The sequence below is a fragment of the Pteropus vampyrus genome, unplaced genomic scaffold (genome assembly GCF_000151845.1).
Source record: "Pteropus vampyrus isolate Shadow unplaced genomic scaffold, Pvam_2.0 Scaffold1395, whole genome shotgun sequence".
Taxonomy (NCBI): domain Eukaryota; kingdom Metazoa; phylum Chordata; class Mammalia; order Chiroptera; family Pteropodidae; genus Pteropus; species Pteropus vampyrus.
Genome location: NW_011890176.1, coordinates 1 through 22,983, shown reverse-complemented (window position 1 = coordinate 22,983; position 22,983 = coordinate 1). Strand labels below are relative to the sequence as shown.

The 22,983-nt window shown below is 39.9% G+C and overlaps 2 protein-coding genes across 3 annotated transcripts; one reads left to right on the top strand and one right to left on the bottom strand.

Annotated features, from left to right (window-relative positions):
- Nucleotides 1-4,726: 4,726 nt before the first annotated feature.
- Nucleotides 4,727-11,777, bottom strand: CD3G (CD3g molecule). Of its 2 annotated transcripts, none has more exons than XM_011386393.2 (7): nucleotides 11,680-11,777; nucleotides 8,152-8,175; nucleotides 7,498-7,722; nucleotides 6,765-6,896; nucleotides 6,061-6,104; nucleotides 5,582-5,665; nucleotides 4,727-4,976 (listed from the first exon to the last, which is right to left on the bottom strand). In XM_011386393.2, the coding sequence occupies exons 1-6, from the start codon at nucleotides 11,732-11,734 to the stop codon at nucleotides 5,600-5,602; spliced, it is 546 nt and encodes a 181-aa protein (XP_011384695.1). In that variant the 5' UTR covers nucleotides 11,735-11,777; the 3' UTR covers nucleotides 4,727-4,976; nucleotides 5,582-5,599. The 2 variants fall into 2 exon arrangements, with proteins under 2 accessions (XP_011384695.1, XP_011384696.1); XM_011386394.2 differs by having other exon boundaries at nucleotides 5,586-5,665.
- A 3,077-nt stretch (nucleotides 11,778-14,854) lies between these two features.
- Nucleotides 14,855-19,875, top strand: CD3D (CD3d molecule). Its single transcript, XM_011386392.1, has 5 exons — nucleotides 14,855-15,049; nucleotides 16,450-16,668; nucleotides 17,115-17,246; nucleotides 17,591-17,634; nucleotides 17,853-19,875. The coding sequence occupies exons 1-5, from the start codon at nucleotides 14,995-14,997 to the stop codon at nucleotides 17,916-17,918; spliced, it is 516 nt and encodes a 171-aa protein (XP_011384694.1). The 5' UTR covers nucleotides 14,855-14,994; the 3' UTR covers nucleotides 17,919-19,875.
- The last annotated feature ends 3,108 nt before the right edge of the window (nucleotides 19,876-22,983 follow it).

The window sequence follows — 22,983 nt, the reverse complement described above, 5'->3', positions numbered from 1 at the left end:
AATAAATCACTGGAAGCAACTTAGGTGGGCCCACAAGTTGGGAGATTTGGAGTCTCAGGGAATCCCCTGGGCAGAGTGATCTGTGTTATCCAAGTGGAAGGTGACTCTGGTACAGTGGTGTCTGCATTTACAGGCTGGGATGGGGGAGGGCTCAACAAAGGAACAATGGCTTCTGCCTGTACCTTTGTCCAGGAGAAAGCCACCCCCTCCAGCCCTCACCCTGAAGCCTGACAACTCAACACCTCCTCACCTTCCTGTATGTCCTGGTGCCCCTTGAGCAGCTGCCCCAGCACTGGAGCTCAGAGTGAGCAAGTCCATCAGTGAGTAAGGCCAGGCATAGGCCCTTTAAGAGGAACGATCTCCAACTATCGCAGCCCTTCATCTCACTCAGTAACAGCCTTGGCTGGTTCATAGCCAGAGGTTGTGGGGACTTCTCTTCCCAGCATGGGAAGCCTGGGCTGGGGTGCCCAGTGTGCAGCTCCTCAAGTGAGGGAGGTGGCTCTGCAGCCAAGATAACCCTCCCGATTCTTGATCCTCACACAGTTGTGGGACCAGGCCATTTAGCATCTCTACCATTTTGAGATGACCTGTTAACAATTTTTTGTTTCCAGTTGTAGGGTTTCTGTTCAGCTAGACCTCAGGTGACTCTGTGTGCCAGTTGCTCTGTAGTTATAATTTTGGTGTGGTTGCTATACGAGGCATGCACAGCCTCTACCTTCTACGCCATCTTGGCTCCATTTATTATCTATATTTTAAAACACACACATACACACACACACACACACACACACACACACACACACACACACAGTGCTTTGCAATCTTTGAGTGCCTATCTTATTCAAGCATTCTTCTAGTTCCTGAAAATACAGTAATAAAAAATCACAAGTCTTTTTTTTCCTGGAGTTTATAATCTGGTGACAGTTGAGTGGTAATATATTATTTAAAGTCAATGAGCACAAGATGGATCATTCAAAAAATAGTTCTGGAATAACTGGGTAGCTATGCAGTTTAAAAGTTAGTAAATGTGTTAGGCCTTTACACTAAAATTAATTCAAGATGGATCAAAGATTTAAATATGTAATACAAAACTATAAAAATGCTAGAGGAATTCCTGGGAGAACGTTTTAAAAAGAATAATCTTAAAATAGAAAAAGACTTTTCTAAATATGGAATAACCTAGAAGCCATAAAAGACCAGTGAATTCTATTATATTCAAATGTTCGTAAAATGTGCATAAACAAATCAACTATAAGTAAAAAAAAAAAAAAGAAAAGGAAAAATATTTGCAACTAATATCACAAAGAATCCAGTTTCCCAAATATGTAAAGGATTTTGCAATTCAGTAAGAAAAAGATCAAAGAATATGAACCTATATTTCATGAGAAGGGAAAACAAATGATTCAATCCTATTTTTAAGAAGAAAAATGCAAATTAAAACTATGCTAAGTTGCCATTTTTTACAGATTGACAAAGTTCAAAAAGTTTAATAATACACTGTTGGAATATGTATGGAGTATCGGGCACTCTTATTTTTTGTTTGGGGAATATGTATTGGTTTTACCTCTATAAAGTACAATTTGGCAATTTTAATAAAATTGCAAGTACAAATACATTATTACCCAAAGCAATCTATAGATTCAATATAATCTCTATCAAAATACCAATGGCATTTTTCAGAGAGCTAGAACAAATAATCTTAAAATTTATATGGAGCCATAAAAAAACCCAAATAGCCATGGCAATCTTGAGAAAGAACAAAGTTGGAGGTATCACACTACCTGATATCAAACTATACTACAAACCTATAGTAATCAAAACAGCATGGTACTTGCATAAAAACAGATACATCGATCAATGGAACAGAATAGAGGGGCCAGAAATAAATCCACGCCTATACACTCACTTAATATATGACAAAGGAGGTAAGAATATACAATGGGGTAAAGACAGTCTCTTCAATAAATGGTGTTGGGAAAATTGAACAGATACATGCAAAAAAGAAGCAGCTGGACCACCTTCTTATACCATATACAAGAATAGACTCAAAATGGATTAAAGACTTAAATGTAAGACCCAAAACCATAAAAAACTTCAGAAGAAAACATAGGCAGTAAACTCTCTGATATTACTAACAGAATCTCTTTTCAGACATATCTCCTCAGGCAAGGGAAACAAAAGAAAAAATAAAGAAATAGGACTACATCAAACTAAAAAGTTTCGTTCAGCAAAGGAAACCATCAACAAAACAAAAAGACAACTGACTGTTTGGGAGGAAATATTCACTAATGATACATCTGATAAGGGGTTAATATCCAAAAAATATAAAGAACTTATACAACTCAACAACAAAAAAACAAACGAACCAATTAAAAAAATGGGCGGAAGACCTGAACAGATACTTCTTCAAAGAGGAAATACAGATGGCTAACAGATATATGAAAAGATGCTCAAGGCTGCTGACCATCAGAGAAATGCAAATTAAAGCCACAGTGATACATCACTTCACACCTGTCAGAATAGCTATCATCAATAAATCAAAAAACAACAAGTGTTGGTGAGGATGTGGAGAAAAGGGAACCCTCTTACATTGTTGGTGGGGTTGCAAATTGGTACAGCCGCTATGGAAAACAGTCTGGAGGTTTCTCGAAAAATTAAAAATGGATATACTTTTTGACCTAGCAATTGTACTTCTTGGTATTTATCCAAAGAAAACCAAAACAATAATTTGTAAAGATCTATGCACTCCAATATTCATGGCAGCACAATTTACAATAGCCAAGATAAGGAAGCAATCTAAATGCCCATCAACAGACGATTGGATAAAGAAATTATGATTCATATATACAATGGAATATTACTCAGCCATTAAAAAAATGAAATTCTACCATTTGCAATGACATAGATGGACCTAGAAGTTATTATGCTAAGTGAAATAAGTCAAAGATAAATACCATATGATTTCACTTAGATGTGGAATCTAAGGAACAAAAAGAACAAATGAATCAAAAACAGACTCATAAATATAGTGGACAATTTGGTGATGGACAGAGGGGAGGGGGGCTGGTAGAATGGGGTGAAGGGTTAAAAAAGTACAAATTAGTAATTGATAGTTGGTCACGGGGTTGGGGAGCACGGAAGAGGGAATGCAGTTAGTATTAATATGATGGCTAGGTGGAGAGCCAGAGGAGAGGAAGAGCAATTAAAGGAATGATTTAATAAACTATATAAATATCTAACCAATGTACTGTATACTTGAAACATTTAAATAAATAAATTTAAAAAATCAATTTAAAAATACATTATGGCCCAGTAATTTCGTTTATTTGTATTTGTTACAAATAGTCTTAAGCATATTCACAATCTCATTTATTGTTAGAACTAAAACTATAAAACTTTAAAAAGTATAAAAAGAAGGCACAGGCAACATCTTTGTGACTTTGAGTTTGGCAAAGATATTTTAGGTATGACACCAAAAGCACAATCCATGAAAGAAAAAATGGATAAAATGAACTTCATCAAAATAAAAAACTTTTACAGTTCAAAAGATACCACTAAAAAAATGAAGAGACAAGCCACAGATCGGTAGATATATTTGTAAATCATATATTTGCTAGAGGACTTGTATTCAAAATAGGTAAGAACTTCTACAATTCAACAAACAACAAAAAGTAATAAGACAACTCAATTAAAAAAAAGATTTGTATAGACATTTCACTAAAGATATGAAAATGGCTCACAAGCATGTGAAAAGATGTTCAATATCATTAGTCAGTAGGGAAATGCAAATGAAAGTCATAATAAGATATCATTTTATACCTACTGGAATGGCTATACTAAAATAAAATAACAATAGTAACAAATATCAGTGAGAATGTAGAGAAACAGGAAGTCTCGCCCATTACTGGTAGGAATATAAAATGGTACAGATGTTTTGAAAAACAGTCAGTTTCTTAAAAAGTTAATTATAAATTTACCATACAATTCAGCAATACTGTTGATACTCCTAGGTATCAACCCTAGAGAAATGACAAAATGTGTCCACAGGAAGACTTGCATGATAATGTGTAGAGCAGCATACTGTATGATTGCATTTACATGACTGTTCAGAAAAGGCAAATCTAAAGAGGCAGAAGAGATTAGTGGTTGCCTGGGGCTGAGGGTGGGAACAGGGAGCTAACGGCATTAGGGATCTTAAGAGAGTTATGGGAATGTTCTAAAAGTGAGTTATGGTGATGGTTGTAAAATGGGTAAATTTGCTAAAAATTACCGAGGACAGGTGAAATCACTTAAAATGAATGCATTTTATAGCATATAAATTATACCTCAGTACAATTATTTTAAAAAATGACATTTATACAATGTTAGTCATTGCAGCATTGTTAAGAGCAACAGATTGGAACCAATTTATATACTGGTATAAAATAACATATTCAAGTTTCATTAGGTGAAAAGTACAAGATATATAGTATGATACCACTTGTGTGAGAAAGGGGAAGGAAGAAAAATGTATACTTAAGAATTTGCTTATGTATGCCTAGAATACCTCTGATATATAATAGGTTATATATCTTAGGAAGATATATAAAAAACAGCATATTGTTTGCCTCTGGAAAGGGCAACTGGGAATGTAGGTGGAGGGAGATCTTTTAGTGCATATTTGACCCATGTGAATTATGACATGCAAAAAGTAAATAAAAAGTAAAATGTAAAAAAAAATATTCAAATGGAGTTATTGATCTTTTCATTTTTCTTTTACAGAAATATTACCTCCCAATAGGTGGCACTCCTGAAACACCATACATATTTTTTACTTTTATTCTATTTTGAGAAAACCCCAAATTTGCTCTGGTGGACTTTCTTCTCCATTTGTCACCTCTGGGAACTTTGAGTCTAGATTTAGGCCTGAAAGTTTCTCTGCTAGGAGTGCTCCAAAATGTATCACTTTGTTTCTGAAAACTAAGTAGAAAGAACACCTGCATTAAAAAAGAAGAAGAAGAAAAAAAAAGTTACAATTGTTTCAGAAAACCAAATAAGGCTTGGGCCCTGACTGAAACTTCAGGTTAATTAAATCAGAACTTCTGATTGATTGATTGATTGCTTGATTGAAAGGTTAATATACGTCAGTGGTTCTTAACTAGGGGATATTTTACCCCTGAGGGGACACAATATTTGGAGATATTTTTGGTTGTCAAAACAGGGGTACTGCTGGCATCTGGTGGCTAGAGGCCAGGGAGGCTGCTAAAAACCTTGCAATGCCCAGGAGAGTCCCCTCACCACAAAGAATTATCTAGTCCAAAATATTAATACTGTGTATAATGAGAAGCCCTTATATAGAATTAAGATTAATACTGAGTAACTCTATTCTGAGAGGATTTAAAGATACACACAGCTTTCATATTTTCTTAGGCCGAGAAAATTATCGCTGGCCGTGTTTTTTGATATGGGCCTCCACAGTCAACCCCTACCCCGCCCCAACATGATCTTTATAACTGTTTGGAGAAAAGAGATAGACTTGGCAGCAGTTAGTAGGGCAGGTAATGCAAAAGCTCCGTCTTAGATATGGTGTGGAAGGACACACCTACTCTGAGTCCTGAGCTCAGTTCTTCCTCAGTTTGTTTCCTTGAAGGTGGCTGTATTGGTCATCTTCCCGATCCTTGAGGGGCTAAAAAAGACAGCACAGTCATAAACTCATTTTCTCCCATCCTTAATGAATTAATCTGATGCATATTTACTGAGTGCCTTTTATGTGGAAGGCCTTAGAGTGAGTATTTTGTGCTCCTGGGGGCAGAAAGAGGAGAAAAAGATGGAGGCTCTGTGGATAGTTTGTGGGTCTCTCTTGGTGCGTTCTTCAGTTTTTCTCACTAGATCCTGACCTCTTCTCTCTCAATCCCCCTCTTTATTTCATTCATTCTACCCAAAGGGATAACTATGCCATCATCTGGTACATCCTAAGCAGTTCCTTATCCATGTAGTATCTTCCAAATAACCTGCTCCACCTTCAATTTCAAAATTTTAAATCACTACTAATTGTAGCAATGTCCCTTTTATTCCTCATACCTGATAGAGCTGGTCATTGGACAACAGAGTCTGCTTGTCTGAAGCTGCACAAAAAATAAAACACACACATACATAACATACATAAGGTAGAAGGGACAATAAGTTGAGTTATAATCACACAATAGAGTACTAAATAGCAATAAGAATTAGTGAAATACTCCTGCATATAACAACATGGGTGGATCTTACAACCATATTGTTGAGTAAAGAAGCCACACACAAGAGTACTTACTGTATGAGTCCATTTACAAATGGAAAAAAACCAGGTATAATTAATCGATATTGTTAGAAGTCAGGATAGTGCTCACTTTTGGGATAGATAGAGTCTGGAAGTGACCACAAGGGGAATTTCTAGGTTGTTGGTAATATTCTCTTTTTTAAACCGGGCGCTGGATTCACAGGTGTGTTTGCTTTGTTTGTTTGTTTGTTTGTTTTTAAAGCTGTATGCTTATGATTCATGCACTTTTCTGTATGTAGGTTTTACTTCAATAGAGTTTTAAAAAACACAGAAGGCAAATCAGAGGAACTTGAGTCTTGAGACAAGTAAATATTGTGTGAAAACAGAGTATCCTTTTCTCCTGACTACAGAGAGCCTCACCCAGCTGTGCACATTAGCAACACATGCCAGCTTAGTCTCTTCTTTTGGGTCTATTTTGGTAGGAAGAAAGCTGAGGGTCTCATCTCATCTAAGAACATTCTTTTACCTCTTGATTGGCGAACTCCATCCTGTCCAGCAATGAGGTAGACCCCAACAGCAAGAAGAAAAATGCTGATGATTTCAGCGAAGACAAAGCCAGACACAGTGGCTGCACTCAGCTCAATGCAACTCTGACACACTGTGGGAAAAGGAAGGGACAAGCATTCTTCAGGGTGTGAAAGTTATTCTTCTGGATCTTTTTCTCCTGCCTACCAGCAGTAATACCCTTGTCTAGCTAGGGCAGCAGGCTATCCTTCTGCAGGTTGTATGGCAAGGGAATTGCCAGTGAATTGGACTAAGAATGCAATACTTCTCGATGTTTCTCTGTCTCCCAGGAGTCATGAGGAAGCCCATGTGGTCTTATTACCAGGAACTATGTGAACGAGAAGGAAGATCAGATCCCTTTCTCCATGTTCAGTTACCTTCTACATCTCACTGCTGCTCACCTTGTAAGCTCCCCTGTCCCCCCTATCCACCCTAACTCAGTTTATATAAATTGCTGACTGCTCCAACCCATAGGGCCTACCCAAAAGTAAACCAGACTTTCAGGACTGGCTATACTTTTCCAAGAAGCTGGGGGAACTGTCTTGTTATATTCAAAAAGAGGCAAGCTAAGATGAAGAGAACTGGCTCTTAAATCGCTGTTTAGCCTCTATTTTCACACTCATTCTGGACGGGAAATCCCTAGCACCAAGTACTGCTTAATTTTCACAACAAGCAAACCAAAGGGGCTTACGTACTTCTATAATACACTTGGAGTGTTTCTGAACTGTTGTTTGCTGTTGAACACCAATATGTTCCTCGAGGGTTCTTCAAACGACTTCCCAGATTCCATGTATTTTTATTTTGAAGTGAAATTATTTCCTTTCTATCTTTATACCATTTGATATTTTTATCTTCCAATTTACAAATCAGAAGTACTGAACCATCTTCTTGATTCTCATCCACTGTTATTGAAAGTTTTCCTGAAAAAGGAAAATCCATGATCCGTTAAGGATCTTTCCTCTGAAATATCAGGATATCAGAAGAAGACCATTACAACAGTGCTTCTCGAACTTTAATATGCACGTGAATTGCATGGGAATTTAGTTAGAATTTCAGGTTCTATTTGATAGTTCTGGGGAGGGGCTAAGATTTTGCATTTCTAACATGCTTCCAGGTGATGTCAATGCTGTTGGTTCATGGATAACATTTTGAGTAGTGCCTAGCTGCTAGGGTCCTGTTTCTTCTCCAAGAACCAGACAATTAATTGCTGGTCATGACTGGCCACTGATTTGGTTGAAAATAGAGACATTCACTATTTATCACTCATTATTCCAGAAGTACTATTGTAGGAAGCCATATTTTCATCAACTTCCTCAGAGTTTGAGCATAGGAAGAAGCCATTTCCCTACCTTGTTCTGATTGGGCGATAATACCTGTAGAGACAAAAGAGAGACAGAGGATCAGCTGGAATGGAATCATTCAGATGCCTTGAGATATCATTTATATGGCCATTTGAGGCCAAGATGGAGAGAGATCCTAATCCACAGGAGTAGCTGTATCTATATCTATGTTCCCGGATTGTAGCCTAAATCACCAAAGTGAATTCAGCGTGTTGTATGATAAATAATTTGTCTAGTCTTTGTCCTGGGTTCCTGGGAGGGAGTTTCTAAACCTTTGGAATTTCATGAGTGCTAGAATTGCCTTTGTTATTCTTGTTGGCCTTTAGACCAAATGTGAGTTTATGCTAATGACATGACTCAGGACAGTACTGGTCAAGACCAACTATGTGACCACCAAATTGGTACTTAAAGCTCTGGGAGGGCATGGGCACTGGAAATCAAGTTCAGTCACATGACCATTGATTCAATCAATCACGCTCTTGTAACGAAATCCCAATCCAAACTCAGTGGAGCTTCCTGCTTGGTGAACACATCAACGTGCCAGGAAGATGATGTATTCTGATTTGACAGGGAAAGGCATAGAAGTTCTGTGTTCAGGAACCTCCCAGACTCCACCCCATCTGTCTCTTCATTGGCTAGACCTGATTTTATTTTTATAACAAAACTGTAATTGTAAGCATAGCGCTTTCCTGACTTCTGTGAGTTGTTCTAGCAAATTATCAGACCTGAGGTGGTTGTGAGAACCCTCCAGATTGGTAGCCAGTTTGTCAGAAGTGTAGATATTCTGGAGACCCTGAAGTTGTGCCTGGCATTTAAAGTGAGGGCAGTTTTGTTGGTGACTGTGCCCTTAACCTCTGGGGTCTGATGCTACTAGAGTTAGCATCAGAACTGTATTGCAGTACATATATGGGTATTGCCTGGACAGTCTGGAATGTTCTGCCCCTTTAACAGCTAAAGGCCTAGCAGTGAGAGGATGTGCACTAGCTAAAGCCTTTTAGAGCTGAGTTACTTCTAAAATCTTCAGCCTAGGTGATCCATTTCTTATAGAAACCTTGGATGTTTTATGAGAAGCAGCTATTCAATTGACCTCAAATCTGTCTCAAAACTCAGGGTAGTAGAATTGCATGGTAGATGTACAACAGAGAACTAGCACTGGAATTCAGTTTGATTAAGTTTAATTCAGACATTTACTGAGAACTATTATGTTCTTGATATGATTATGCAGTGTGAAAGAAAAGGGTGGTGATATGAAGAACTAGTTGTTGCTGCCAAAGAGTTTACAATGAAGTGGAAAAATAATGTAATTAACATAATAAAACATAAATAATTATTTAGTACTTATATGAATACATGTGAAAGGGAATAGAAACTATTGATTTTGCCCAAGGGTGAGTGACAGGGAAAGCTTTAACAGATAAGGTGACTATCGGCTGGGCTTTGAAGAATGACTAGGAATTCACCAGATGGAGAGAGAATTATTGAGTGAAGATATAGACTTGGAAAAGGACAACAGAGGTAGGTAGTGTGGCTGGAGGGAAAAAATGGATCCAAATCAAAGCATAATGAAAATAGTTGGAAGGAATCAACTGTCTTAAAACTTCACACAGGGCTGAACTATTTATGAATAGTACTTAGCACAGTGCCTGGAACATGATAGGAGTTTTATGTTTGTTGAATGAATGCATGAACAAATAAATGAATGAATAAAAAAGGCAAGAAAAGCAGTTAAGCAGATTTCAAACTAGCTCTTCTCTTGACTACCTGGTTGCCATGAGAAGGACAAAGAAGACCCTCATTCTAACTCAGATTCCATGGGAAAGAGGATCCAACTGATTGCTGACATCTTTTAATTTTGCTTATCTGAGTCTTATTTTGTTTTAGGACTTGAGAGCTCGTATAATTTCCTAGGTTGACTGCTAAGAGAACTGAGCTCAGAGGAAGCAGACATTGCCTAAGTTCACACAGCTCATTGGTGGCTGAGCTCAAGTTTCCATTGCTCAGCTCTGTGCTCTCTGCCCCACACAGGCTTTTAGCACTGCCCCTCAACCTGTGTCGTCTTCCTCCAGTCCCCTCAGAAATAATTTTGAGCTCTCACTGTCCTCTCCAAGTTCCCCACTCAACCATCATCCAGCTCAGTTTCAGCAGGTGGCATTGCCTCCCTCTTAGTTCACTGAGAACATAGATACTATAATGATCCTTTCCCCTTCGTCTTCCTTTCCATCTACAAGCTTATCTATGGCTGAAGTCATCTGTACTTTCTTCTAGTCTCAGAGGGTAAGGCTGCCTTCTTCTCTGTGCTCTTGACACCACTCTTGACTCAGTTCTTTCAACATCAACTCCAGGATCTCAATTTACTCACTATCTTCTCCTTTAGCCTAGAAATATGCTCAACTTCCTCTCACACTCAAAACAATTTCTTTTTAGACTCTATTTCCCTCTCTACTTACCGTTCAAACTCTCCTCCTTTCTCATCCAAACTTTTTAAAAGAATAGTCTACACTTGCATCTCTTCATTGCCTGCCTTCACTTTCTACTCCTTTCCATTTCGCTTCTACTCACACAACCCCAATGAAGTTATTATAAATGATCCATGACCTTTATTTTACCAAATTCCACAAACTTAAACTTTTAAATATATTCTTATATAAGTGGATTGCTCTTTAATATCTCATACTCTCAGTGAATTTCTCCTTCTGGAAGCTCTCTACTTCCTTGGTTTCCTTGGTATTGGACTTATCTGATTATTCCGGCTTTTTAATCATTCCTTTATCTCTTTCTTCAAATAGTTTTTCTCTAATTGCCCCTTAAAAGTTGGTATCCTCACAGTTTCTTCCTCAGCTCTCCCTTCCTCACATCTCATGTGGTACTTATTGTGATTTCAACAATTTTCATGGTGTTAGCTTCCTCCATTCTGTGGAGAACGATCTCTAGTCCAGACTGTAGGCACTGGCCCAGTTCATCCACTTCCTGTTGGATATTTACAACTGAATATTCATACAGGCATCTTATACTGTACCTTACATTCAATCTGGAAACACTGAAACTTATCTCTTCAATTACTTTATGAGTTCTTTAAGACAGAAGGTTTTTTATTTATCATTATATATTCCTAGCCTATCACTTATACTTGTTGAGCAGTTCATGAACTGACCAACTGAGTGAGCGAATGCTTCACAGGTCTACACCTAACCCCAGCTCTGAGTTAAAAAATCATATACTTTTTCTTTTCATGTTCCTGGCCTGTGCCCTTTTGGGCTACATTCAGACCTAAGATGGAGACATCTAGGTCCCCTCTCCAGGCACTTAATTCCTATGTTTTGATTCCTCAAGAGGCAATGACCCTAATTCTGTCATGGGACACTACTTCTCTCTAGCAGAAAACAGTAAGAGGCTTCATTTTTGCTCTTCCTTCTCTGAATTCTTACGTAACAGCTGAGGTAGGCTAAGGTTAGGGATCCAAATATTTTTGTACCCCTGGTGATGGCCTCTTCCCTTGAGTATTTCTTCAGACTGCCAGACCCGTTAGTGGGCTCTTACCTTGAAGAAGAGAGATAGCCAGGATGAGGCCAGCCAGATGCTTCCCCTGCTCCATGTCAGTCAGTCTCTGTCCTTTCCTTACAAAAGCACTGAGTAGCCCCAGCAGCAGCAGCTAGCTTGGCTCCGCCTACCATTATTCAGGCTGGGGCCCCTGCGAGAAGACAGGAACCCAGGCCTCCCCCTTGGCTTCAGTGTTGGCAGCTGGAGTCTCAGCAGGGCTGCAGGTGCAGATAGATGTCTCTTGCTTTTCCGTTAGGAAGTGAAGGGTAGAAGGTGATGGGAGAGGAGAGAGTATTGAATTTCCATCTTAAAGACGCTGGCTTGCACAGAGAACTGCCTTGGGTGCTGGGTAGGAGGAGGTAGCCTGGGCCGCTTTCTTAGCGAGGGAGGTAAACATCTCTGCCACCACTTGCTGCTGTTATTTTAGCCAGTTGCTGCTTGTTGCTAGTTGTCACTAGAACTAATGAATTCAGGCAGGAACTCTCAGGTTCCCAGGGCTGGAGCTCTGACAAGAAAGCCATTTCAATCCAGGTCCTCACTTAGGAATTTTTCATCGTCCTTTTAAGATGAGATAATCAAAGGGGTGTCTGTCTATGAGGATAGGTAGGACAATTCCAACAAGACAGGGCATACATTTTCAAGGCCCAAGGCCTGACCTGAGTTTCCAGGATCTTGGTACCCTGTCTCCCTCAGTCAGCGAGTCAACAAACATGCACAGAACTATTGTTATGTGCCAGACACAATCTAGGTATTGGAGATACAGAAGTAGGTGAGACATATATGATCTCTGCCCTCAGGTAAATTACAGCTCAGCTATGGCAGTATCAAGAGTTTCAATCCCCACAGGCTATAGAGGAAAAAATCCATTTGTCTCCTGAAAGGCTCAATTCTGCCTGCGAGTCAATCATATTGTTATTAATAACTATTTTTTATTGAGCATATATAATATCTCAGGCACTATGTAAACATTTTGTTCAAATCCTTATCATGAATGAAGAATACATGGAATCAACAGTAAATTAGATGAAGCAGAGGATAGAATCAGCAACTTTGAAGAAAAGGTAATAAAAAACACCCAAGTGGAACAGCAAAAAGAAAAAAGAATTTTAAAAAATGAGGGTAGTCGAAGGATCCTCTGAGACAACATAAAATGTAACAACATTCACATCATAGGGGTACCAGAAGAAAAGAGAGAGTAGAGAGAAAAAGCAAAGAATTGAAAGCCTGTTTGAAGAGATAATGGTGGAAAACGTTCCTAACCTGGTGAAGGAAATAGACATTCAAGTCCAGGAAGCTCAGAGAGTTCCAAACAAGAGAAACCCAAAGAGGCCCACACCAAGACACATCATAATTAAAATGCCAAAAGTTAAAGACAAAGAGAGAATCTTAAAAGCAGGAAGAGAAAAGCAGTTACTTACCAAAAAGGGAGCTACCATAAGATTGTCAGCAGATTTCTCAACAGAAACTTTTCAGGCCAAAGGGATTGGCATGAGATACTCAAAGTGATGAAAAGCAAGGATCTACAACCAAGATTACTCTCCCCAGCAAGGCTATCATATAGAATTGAAGGAGGGATCGAGAGCTTCCCAAATAAAAAGCTGAAGGGGTTCATCACCACCAAACTAGTATAATAAGAAATGTTAAAGGGACTTCTTTAAGAAGAAGAAAAAATAAATAAAAAATATGAATAAAAAATATTTCAAGAGAAAAAAATCTCACTGACAAAGATAAACACATAGTAAAAACAGTGGATCGACCAATTCTAAAGCTAGTAAGAATGTTAAAAGGCAAAATTAGTAAGATCATGTGTGATTACAACAATAAATTAAGGGATACACACAAACACATAACTGAAGAAAACATAATGATGAAAACATAAATGTGGAGGAGTGAGTAAAAACGGTAGTGATTATAGAATGTGTTCAAACTTAAACAACCATCAACTGAAAATAGACTGCTATAAACATAGTTTGGTATATATGAAGCACATGAAAACCATAAACCAAAAATCTGTAAAAGATATGCTAGAAATAAAGAAAAGAAATCTAAACACAACACTACAGAAAGTCATAAATATACAAGAGAAGAGAGCAAGAGAATAAGAAAGGAATGGAAGAAAAACAATCAGAAAAAACTAAATAAAATGGCATTAACTATATACCATAAATAATAAAATCTTAAAATTTACAACATGGATGAGCCTAGAGGGTATTGTGCTGGGTGAAATGAGTCAGACAGAAAAGGACAAATGCTACATGATTTCATTTATATGTAGAGTCTAAAAAGCAGAATAAATAAACACAACAAAACAGAAACAAACTCCTAGATATAAAGAACATTTTGATAGTTGTCAGATGGGAGGAGAATTGAGAGAATGGGTGAAAGAGGTGAAGGGATTAAGAAGTACAAATTGGTAGTTACAAAATAGTCATGGGGATGTAAAGTACAGCATAGGGAATATGGTTGACAATATTGTAATAGCTATATATGGTGTCAGGTGGGTGCAGGACTTATCAGAGGGATAACTTTGTAAGTTATATGACTGTCTAACCGCTTTTTTGTACACTTGAAACTAAAATAACATTGAATGTCAAAAGTAATGGAAAAAATTAAAAAACAAAACAAAACATCTTATCCTGATACTGAGGAAATAAGACTCTAAAAAATTACATGAGTGTGCAGGCCCAGAGGAGCAGTATTGGAGCCAGAATTCAAATCTCTGGCGGTGTTGGGCCGGGGGGGTGGGGTGCGTTCCAAAGCGCAACCTTTCCACTGGTAAGAAACTCCTTAGTTTGTTGTCCCAGGTTCCCCAAAGAAAGACCTTGGCCAAGATCCCAAGAAAGATCAGGAGTGGGAGGAACTTAGCTGGTATGGGATGAGGGTCACAGTTTTTCTTAAGTTTTGACAGGTGGCAGTTTTAGGTGGCAAGTAAATGTACTTATGTTGTTCATAGGAACTCTGAAGTTCATATTTTTCATCAGTGACTCAGGAAAGGTCATCCTAAATCTCCTTTTACTTCTTAGGAGTCCAGGCAATCTTTTCTATAGTCTCTGCTTTCCCTTTCACTCCACCCCTAAGCTTTCAGCTCAGAGAGAGAAATTTGCACCTGCTTCCTTCCTACCCCACCCCCAGCTAACCCTTACTCTGACAGTCTCCTATCATCAATAGCAGAGAACAGAGAAATAGGCTTATTCTAGTTCCTCCCCCACCCTCTACTTTTTCCGGTACCAGTGAGTCTGCTGGCGGAGGGCAGCTCTCATCCTAGCTGATAGATCTGTGACCTGGGTCTATCTACTGAATGAATTCTGTTGGAAGATGGAACACAGCAGATTTCTGGCTGGCCTGATATTGGCTGCCCTTCTCTCCCAAGGTAAGGCTTCTCCAGGTGGGCGGGAGCATCTAGGAGAAGGGACCTGAGAGGGACATTACCACCTGCAGCGAGGACAACTTGAAAGTTCTTCTCAGTGCTAGCTTTAATTCACTAGGCAGGGTTGTCAAGGAGGGCAGGATGGAATGTAGGGCAGTGTCTGAGAAACAGGCTTTTGGCTTGACCAGCTCTAGTTAGAGGTGCATCTTGGCCTTGGGTGTCTTGCTGCTTTAAGAGAAGGGCTAACTTTAGGTTGAGCATGAGGGAAGGCAGATTTGGGGTAGGAGAATGACCAACTCATCCCTGTTTGCCTGGTTTTAAAACTGATAGTCCAGGAACCTCCTTGATCTCAGGCAGACTGGGATGAATGGTTATCCTAGGAATCAGCTGTTTTGGGACATCCAGCATTTTCACTGGAAACAGATTCCAAATAAGATATGAGTGTAGGATGTGAAGTATCCGATGTACATGTTTCTCCCAGAGTACACACACATATATTCCTGACCTGCTTCAGAGGCATTGGGATTTTCTAGAGGATGTTCTTATATCCAAATTGGTAACAGAGTGTAAAGCTCAGGGAGAATGTAGATTCCACTTTTCCTCTGGGTTTTGGTGGTGTTCTCAGTCAAAGCAATTCAGTAGATTTAGAAAGGTGCTGTGCATACTTCCAGCCCTTAAACTCTCCACAAGACTTGACTAGTGTGGATCCCCAAGAATGGATTTGATAAAAAAAAAGTTTTTTGACCCCTTCTTTTAAGCAAGTGTAGCACAACTAAAAATCTTTACATGGAATTTGCCCTGGATCTCCCTCTGGACCGGTGGGCTGGTAAGTCATACTAGCTTTTCTCCTACCCCCAATCGTTATTGGCCCTGGGAAAAGCTTTAGTCAGTGAGAGTTCCATTCTCTTGGTAGTTGTTGGAGTGAGGCAAAGGGGGAGGAAAGAGGAGGGAGAGAAGCTGAAGTGAAAGTGTTGTAGGTAGCTGGGAAGTAGAATTAGTTTTCCTGGAGAAAAAAATGTGGACACCTCCAAGTGAGGAACATTTTGCCTTTCCACATCTCTTGGATGCTTCAGCAGCCTATGCTCCCCTCTTATTTCTAATCAGTGGTCTGAACACATTTCCAGGATGGTTCTTAGATCAACCCAACTCTACAGTTCCTCTTTTGCTCTGTATCCATCAGGGCCTGCCCTCTGCTTGAACTGCATCCTTGTGCCTTTCCTGACCCCTGCAGTTCATGGGGGAGCATCCCGAAGCCTTTCTCTTGTGACTTCTCTCTCTTTTGCTGGAAGCCTTAAACTGTCCTAGACTTGGAAAGGAGTCCTTCTTAAGTATGAGCCTCAGCAGAACTAGGAGTCTAGTTTAGACCAAAGTGCTGACTCTAGTCACGGTATTTTTTTCCTTAGTGAGCCTCTCCCAGAATCTCGTGGATGAAGTTGAGGACAAAGTGCTTTTGAATTGCAATAGAAGCACCATATGGCTACAGGGAACAAGGGGAAAACTGTCCTCAAACGACCAAAGTCTGGACCTGGGAAAACGCATCCTGGACCCACGAGGAGTGTATCTGTGCAATGAGACATATAAAAACAACATCAAATTATATACTTTACAAGTATATTATAGAAGTATGTGCTGCCTGAACACTTTGGGTTGGAATGGATGGGGCCTCTGGATATGAGAACTTTCTAGCTGGAGGGGGCTATGGTGGAACAATCTGTTCTCTAAACAAACTGGGGTTACTCTTATAATAGTACAAGCCAGAGTTTGGGAGTTTGAGAGAACTTAACTGATGGAGAAAGAGAAGTAACCCAAGCCTTGTGATCCAAGCAGTAGGGGCTAAGTTGAGAGAGTGATTTGGTCTCCTGCCTTATTTAAATTCCTATAAAGCTGAGACTACTTCTTGGCTCTCCTTAGGGATTCCTTGGGATGAAAGGAAGAGGTGGCTATAGCAAGGTCAGCAGCAGGCCTCTCTCCAAGAATCTTAAGTTGGGTCTTGGCATGAGAGGTCTTGATGCTTCCTTAGGAGGTAAGGATGGTTTCCACCTCTCTTCTTGCCTCCCTTCCCCCATAGTGTGCCAGAACTGTGTGGAGCTGGACTCAGCTACCCTGGCTGGCATCATTGTCACTGACATCATTGCCACTATCCTCCTTGCTTTGGGAGTCTACTGCTTTGCTGGACATGAGACTGGAAGGTTCTCTAGGGGTAAGTGGAAAGGACAGAATGTGTGTGTGTGTGTGTGTGTGTGTGTGTGTGTGTGTGTGTGTGTATGTGTGTACATGAATGCATGTGTGTTGTGGATGTAGGTGTGGGTGACTGTGTACCTGCTAAGGAATGGGGCTGGCAAGTGGGTTGTGTCTCATTTGGGAATCATTCCTGCAGTCCTCATAAGTGTTTTTACAACTGGTTATTGAAAGAACTTGTGTCCCCATATTACTCACGCAGACTTCTGAGGGCGTGACCAGCTTCAGGCCCCCTGCAGTGTTTGTGGGGTCTCACTGTCTCATCCTCCTATGCCCTTTATAACTCTCTTTCCCTGGTTCTTCTAGCTGCTGAGACTCAACATTTATTGAGTAATGACCAGCTCTATCAGGTGAGTCCAGAGGAGAAAGATGAGAATGGGAGGAGGAGTGAGTGGGGATGGAGAAACTGACACTAGGTGTTATGTGCATGTACGAGGGGTCCTAGTGGGGAATTCACTGGGGGAGGGTCTGGAAAGGTCAGGTATAAACTCTCATCTCTGGGACCCACTGGAGTCCTCCCCAGGAGAGTTCTGACTCTGCCACACTATTTCCCCTTTTCATCTCTCAGCCCCTTCGTGATCGGAATGATGCTCAGTACAGCCGTCTTGGTGAAAACTGGCCTCGGAACAAGTGAACCTGAGATTGGTGGCTTATAGGAGCATCAGTTATCAACCACACCTTCTCTCTTTGTTCAGTCAATAAATATGTCTTCTTTCACTCAGCAGGCGCCTGGACTTTTCAAGCCTCCTGAGCAAGGCATGGGAATTGTCCTGCCTTGGTTGGGTCCTTGCTCTCCCTGCCAATCTGTATCATTCCTTCATTGCTTCCCGTCCTCTGCCCCACATGAACAGTCTAATGGACAGCTTCTCATCACTTTCTGCCTCACTGGTGTTTATGGCCTGGTGCACTCTCTTCAGGATCTGCCCCCACGTACTCCCTTGCTATTTGTTGTCTCCAGTTAGCCACCCATTGTAACCCTTCCTGGGTTTTGGCTTCTTCACCACAGCTGAGGGTGGCTGCTGTGTTCAGGGACTCAGCCGCACAAAAGTTTCCATGACATCACGAGCGGAGGTGGTAGAGACATCAAAGGCCTTGAGACTCACTTCTTATCAAGATGCAGAGAATGTGTGTGAGAAAGTCCCACTTCTGCTAAGGGGCTGGCCTTGGCTTTTTAACCTCATTGTGCAGTAGCCACTAGCTGTGAGAAGTCTTAGCCTAGACCCCTTTAATACCATTTATCTTACTTTCCCCAGAACCTTTGCCTCTGTCTCCTGCAGGATAAACTGGCAACAGAAACCCTTCATCAATTAAAATGCATTCCTCTCCACTCACTTGGAGAGCTGGAGTTTGAGACTAGGTGGGGACTTAGGATATTTTCAATGGATGTCATCTTTGGTTTCTTTGGTTAGTGGGTTAGTGGTGGTTCTGAATCTTTGAGAGCCTGAGGGAATTGTTAAGAATATAGACATGTGGGCCCCACTTTAGGCATGTAGTCCCTGAGTAATTCTGAAACAACCCCAATTCAGAGTCCTTGGTTTAAATGAAGAACTGAGGTCCCTTACTCTGTGTCCTTCATGCCTGTTCCTGTCTACCATAGGTGGGAACCGCTCCTTTTATTCTCTGAGTAAGAGTAGTTTAGTGAACTTCAGGACATTTAAATGAGAGTAAGCATTTTCTAGACCAGGGTTCCCCAAAGAAAAAAGAATTAAAAACTATATTGCCAGAGATCTGGATGATTCTGACCACTATCTCTTCACGATATACACAGACCCCAATTTTGGTAGAGACAGAATGAACTTCCAATTTACAACAGATGCTGCATTCATGGTTATGATTTATTCCTACCCTTTATATCCCTACTACCATAGTCCTTCTAACCCTAGATCTTGCTTTCACACTGAGTACCTCCACTGAGCAACCCTTCATGGCTTGTATTGTACCAGTGCTTGTATCCTTTTCACACACTGCACACTTCCTTTCACCTGATTCCTCATATGCCTTTATATCCCACCATACCTCTCACTAGTTCTCAACATTGGCCATATGTTGGAAACTCTTGGGAACTTTAAAAATACTGGTTTCTGGGTGATTCCACCCCCAGAAATTCTAATTTTATTGGTCTGGAGCATCAGGACTTAAGTCGATTTTAACAGGAAGCCAAAGTTGAGAAACACTGCCCTCCCTCCATCTGAGCCCTTCTAGAATCTTGTGTCCCTTATGGCTCTATTTTTTTGTGTGCTTTTAAAAAACAGATTTACTGAGGTAAACTGACACAAATAAACAGCATATATTTAGCATAAAATTTGGCAAACTTTGGCATATGTAGCCCACTTGTGAAACACTACCACGATCAAGATAATGAACGTATCCAACACTTTGAACAGTTTCCTTGTGCCCCTTTGCATGCAATCCCTCCCCGCTCCCTCTCCTTATCTCCACACCCTCCAGGCGACCACTGATCCACTTTCTGTCATTACAGATTAGTTCTCATTTTTCTATAGTTAATATACATGAAATAATATATTATGTACCCTTTTCTGGTCTGCCTTCTTACATTCAGCATAATTATTTTGATATTCATCCATCTTGTTGCATCTTTCAATAGTTCATTCCTTTTCTGTTGTTCAGTAGTATTCCATTGTATGGATATGCCACAGCTGTTTATCGATTCATCTGTTGATAGTCTTTTGGGTTGCTTCCTGGTTTTGGTTATTACAAATAAAGCTGCTATGAACATTAATATATGTCATTGTGTGGACATATGCTTTTATTTCTATTGGATAAATACTCAGAGGTGGAATGGCTGGGATACAACTTTTAAAGAAAGTAGTTTTGTTATTCTAGTTCCTTGGCATTCCAATATAAATTGGCTTCTCAAATGCTTACTATAAAATGCCTATTGGCATTTTGATTAAGATTGTACTGAAATTATAGATCAATTTGGGGAGAATTGATGTCTTAATGATGAGTCTTCCAATCCATGAACATGTCTTTTGTCAGATTTATCTCTAAATATGTTATATTTTTTTATGTTATCATATATGGTACTTAAAATTTTTCAATTTCCAATTGTTCATTGATAATATATAGAAATATAATTGCTTTTTGTAAATCAATTTTTACCCTGAAATCTTCCTAATCTCAATTATTAATTCTAGTAGTTTTTGTTTTGTAGATCCCATTAGGTATTCTACATAGATAATCATGTAGTTTGTGACTAAGACAGTTTAACTTTTTTGTTTCCAATCTGGATGTGTTTTACTTCAGTTTCTTGGCTTATTGCATTAGTTAGAATCTCCAGTATAATGTTGACAGGAGTGCAGAGAACATTCTTACCTCATTTGTGATCTTAGAGGGAAAGCGTTGTCTTTCAGCATTAAGCATGATGTTGGCTGTAGGTTTTTTTTAGATGCTCTTTCACAAGTTGAGGACATTCCATTCTCTTTCTAGTTTGTTGAGAATTTTTAGCAAAAATAGTTGAGCATTGTCAAGTGCTTCTTCTGCATTGATTAATATGTTTACATGGTTTTACTTTTTTAGTCTGTTAATATGGTAAATTACTTTGGTGGCATGATCTATTAAACCAATCCTGCATTCCTTGGTCATTATATATTTTTCTTTTTATATATTATCAGATTATATTTGCTTAAATTTTATGAAGAATTTTTGCATCTATTCATAAGGGATCTTGTCAGCAGTTTTCTTGTAATGTCTTTGATTTTGATATCAAAGTATATTGCTTAGAGTTTGCCACAAAATCTGCAAAGTGGATTAGCAGGCTGGAGACGCAGGAAAGAGATGATGTTGCATCTTGAATCTAAAGACAGTTCAGAGACAAAGAATTTTCTGTTCCTCAAAGGACCTCAGTCTGTTTTTTCACAAGGCCTTCAACTGATCGGATGAGGCTCACTCATAGTATGGAAAGTATCCTGCTTTACTCAAAGTTTACTGATTTAAATGTTAATCTCAACTCAAAAAAACCTGTACGACAACATCCAGATCATCTAGATTTGTTTGACTAAATATCTGGGTACCGTGGCTTAGCCAAATTGACACATACAATTAACCATTATAGAAGATAAGTTTAGATGAGTTGGAAGTATTCCCTCTTCAATTTTCTGGAAGAGTTTGTACAGAATTGGTATTATTTCTTTCTATTTAGGTTATCTATTTCATCTTCAGTGAGTGGAGAGCCTTCTTTGTCTTCAAATTCTATCCATCCTTCCCTTCAAGGCCCAGATCAAGTCTCTCTTCATCCATGGAACTTTCCAGACTGTCTCATTTCTCAGTCCCTCCTCAGAACACCAGCAACACTGTAGCACTAACAAGTGCTTAGTCACATTTGTTCTTCTGCTGTTGTTTAACTTTTTGCATGCCTGGGCACTGTTATATGACTGCAAGCTCTTTGAAGACTGGAACGGTTTATTTGTGTCTCCTTAGCATTTAACATGGTACTTGCCTGCCACATGAGTGATCAGAAGAGCACTCATTGAAGGAATACCTAAACAATCACATACAGAGCTCTTAAGTCAGGAAAATGGAGAGCATTCTTCATGATCACAGTTGGCATTGGAGCTGAACATTACTGGCTGCTAATTCCAGTTCTGTTCCTCACTAATTGTACAGTTTGGGCAAATGAGCCCCCATAGTCTCATGGATATACAAGGACAACATCTACCTTGTCAAGTTATCATAAAAATTAAATGAGATAATGCACCTAAATGAGATAATGAACCTTTATTAGATGAGATAATGCACCTAAAGTTCTAAGCACAATTTCTAGAACACAGTAAATACTCATGCTAGGCCTCACTTCCCCTTGACTGGGCACCATCAATTATACCAGGGACAAAACTTCCACTCCACTCCCAGGCCAGCCTGCTGATCTGGCTAGTGAAGGTCAACATCGTGGAGATGTTGTGACCATAAGTATTGAGTGTTTAGAGGGAAAGAAGCCGTGTTTCAACAGTGACTATCAAATAGAAACTGTAGCCATAAGCCCAAGGCTGAGTGTGAATAGTATATGGGGGACTGGTAACCACAAATGGCTTTTTCAGTCCTGGTCACATACATAAATAGCCCTGTGATGAGCAGGGAGGTTTCTGAGTTCAGAGAGGGAGAGAAGAGAACCCACTGGCTTGAGTGGACTAAAGCAGATCTTCAGTGCTCTGGTCTCCTCTCGCTGCAAGCTGTGTGTGTACCCTGGGAGACTGAGAAAGAAGCCCTCCCACACCGGCCTCTGGCTGCTGCTGCATCTCTCTCACCCTCTCTCTGCACACACTCCACATCCTGGCTGCTAAACCACAGCTGCTTCTGGCTGCAGGCTGCTGCCTCTCAGAGTGGAAGAAGGCGTGACAGCACCTCCTTGCCCTACTTCCCTCTCCCTGACTCTGGGGCTCCTCCTTTTAGAGGCAGTTTGTGGAAATCTGTGTTCCATCCCTCAACACTTTTACACTTCCACTCTTCTCACTGCTGTCTTCATCTGTCTTTTAAAGCCTTTGTTTCTGTCTCATCCATGTTTTTGAACTGACCACTCTGTCAGGGACTCATCACTCTCTGCCACCCTTGATGTTTTTCTCCAAGAAAAGTTAGTCAAATGACTAATTGTTTGCTCTTTATCTTCTCGCTCAAGCTTGCAGTCTCTCTCTCTCTCTCTCTCTCTCTCTCTCTCTCTCTCTCTCTCTCTCTCTCTCTCTCTC

What these genes read in the sequence shown, in the direction of transcription:
- CD3G (XM_011386393.2), bottom strand. Translation starts at nt 11,734, where the DNA reads ATGGAGCAGGGGAAGCATCTGGCTGGCCTCATCCTGGCTATCTCTCTT. An exon ending in TATCGCCCAATCAGAACAAG is followed by an intron (nt 7,723 to 8,151) that starts GTAGGGAAATGG and finishes TTCCTTTTTCAG; the next exon opens with GAAAACTTTCAATAACAGTG. An exon ending in TGGAGTTCGCCAATCAAGAG is followed by an intron (nt 6,105 to 6,764) that starts GTAAAAGAATGT and finishes TTTTTTGTGCAG; the next exon opens with CTTCAGACAAGCAGACTCTG.
- CD3D (XM_011386392.1), top strand. Translation starts at nt 14,995, where the DNA reads ATGGAACACAGCAGATTTCTGGCTGGCCTGATATTGGCTGCCCTTCTC. An exon ending in GACTGGAAGGTTCTCTAGGG is followed by an intron (nt 17,247 to 17,590) that starts GTAAGTGGAAAG and finishes TGGTTCTTCTAG; the next exon opens with CTGCTGAGACTCAACATTTA. An exon ending in GTAATGACCAGCTCTATCAG is followed by an intron (nt 17,635 to 17,852) that starts GTGAGTCCAGAG and finishes TTCATCTCTCAG; the next exon opens with CCCCTTCGTGATCGGAATGA.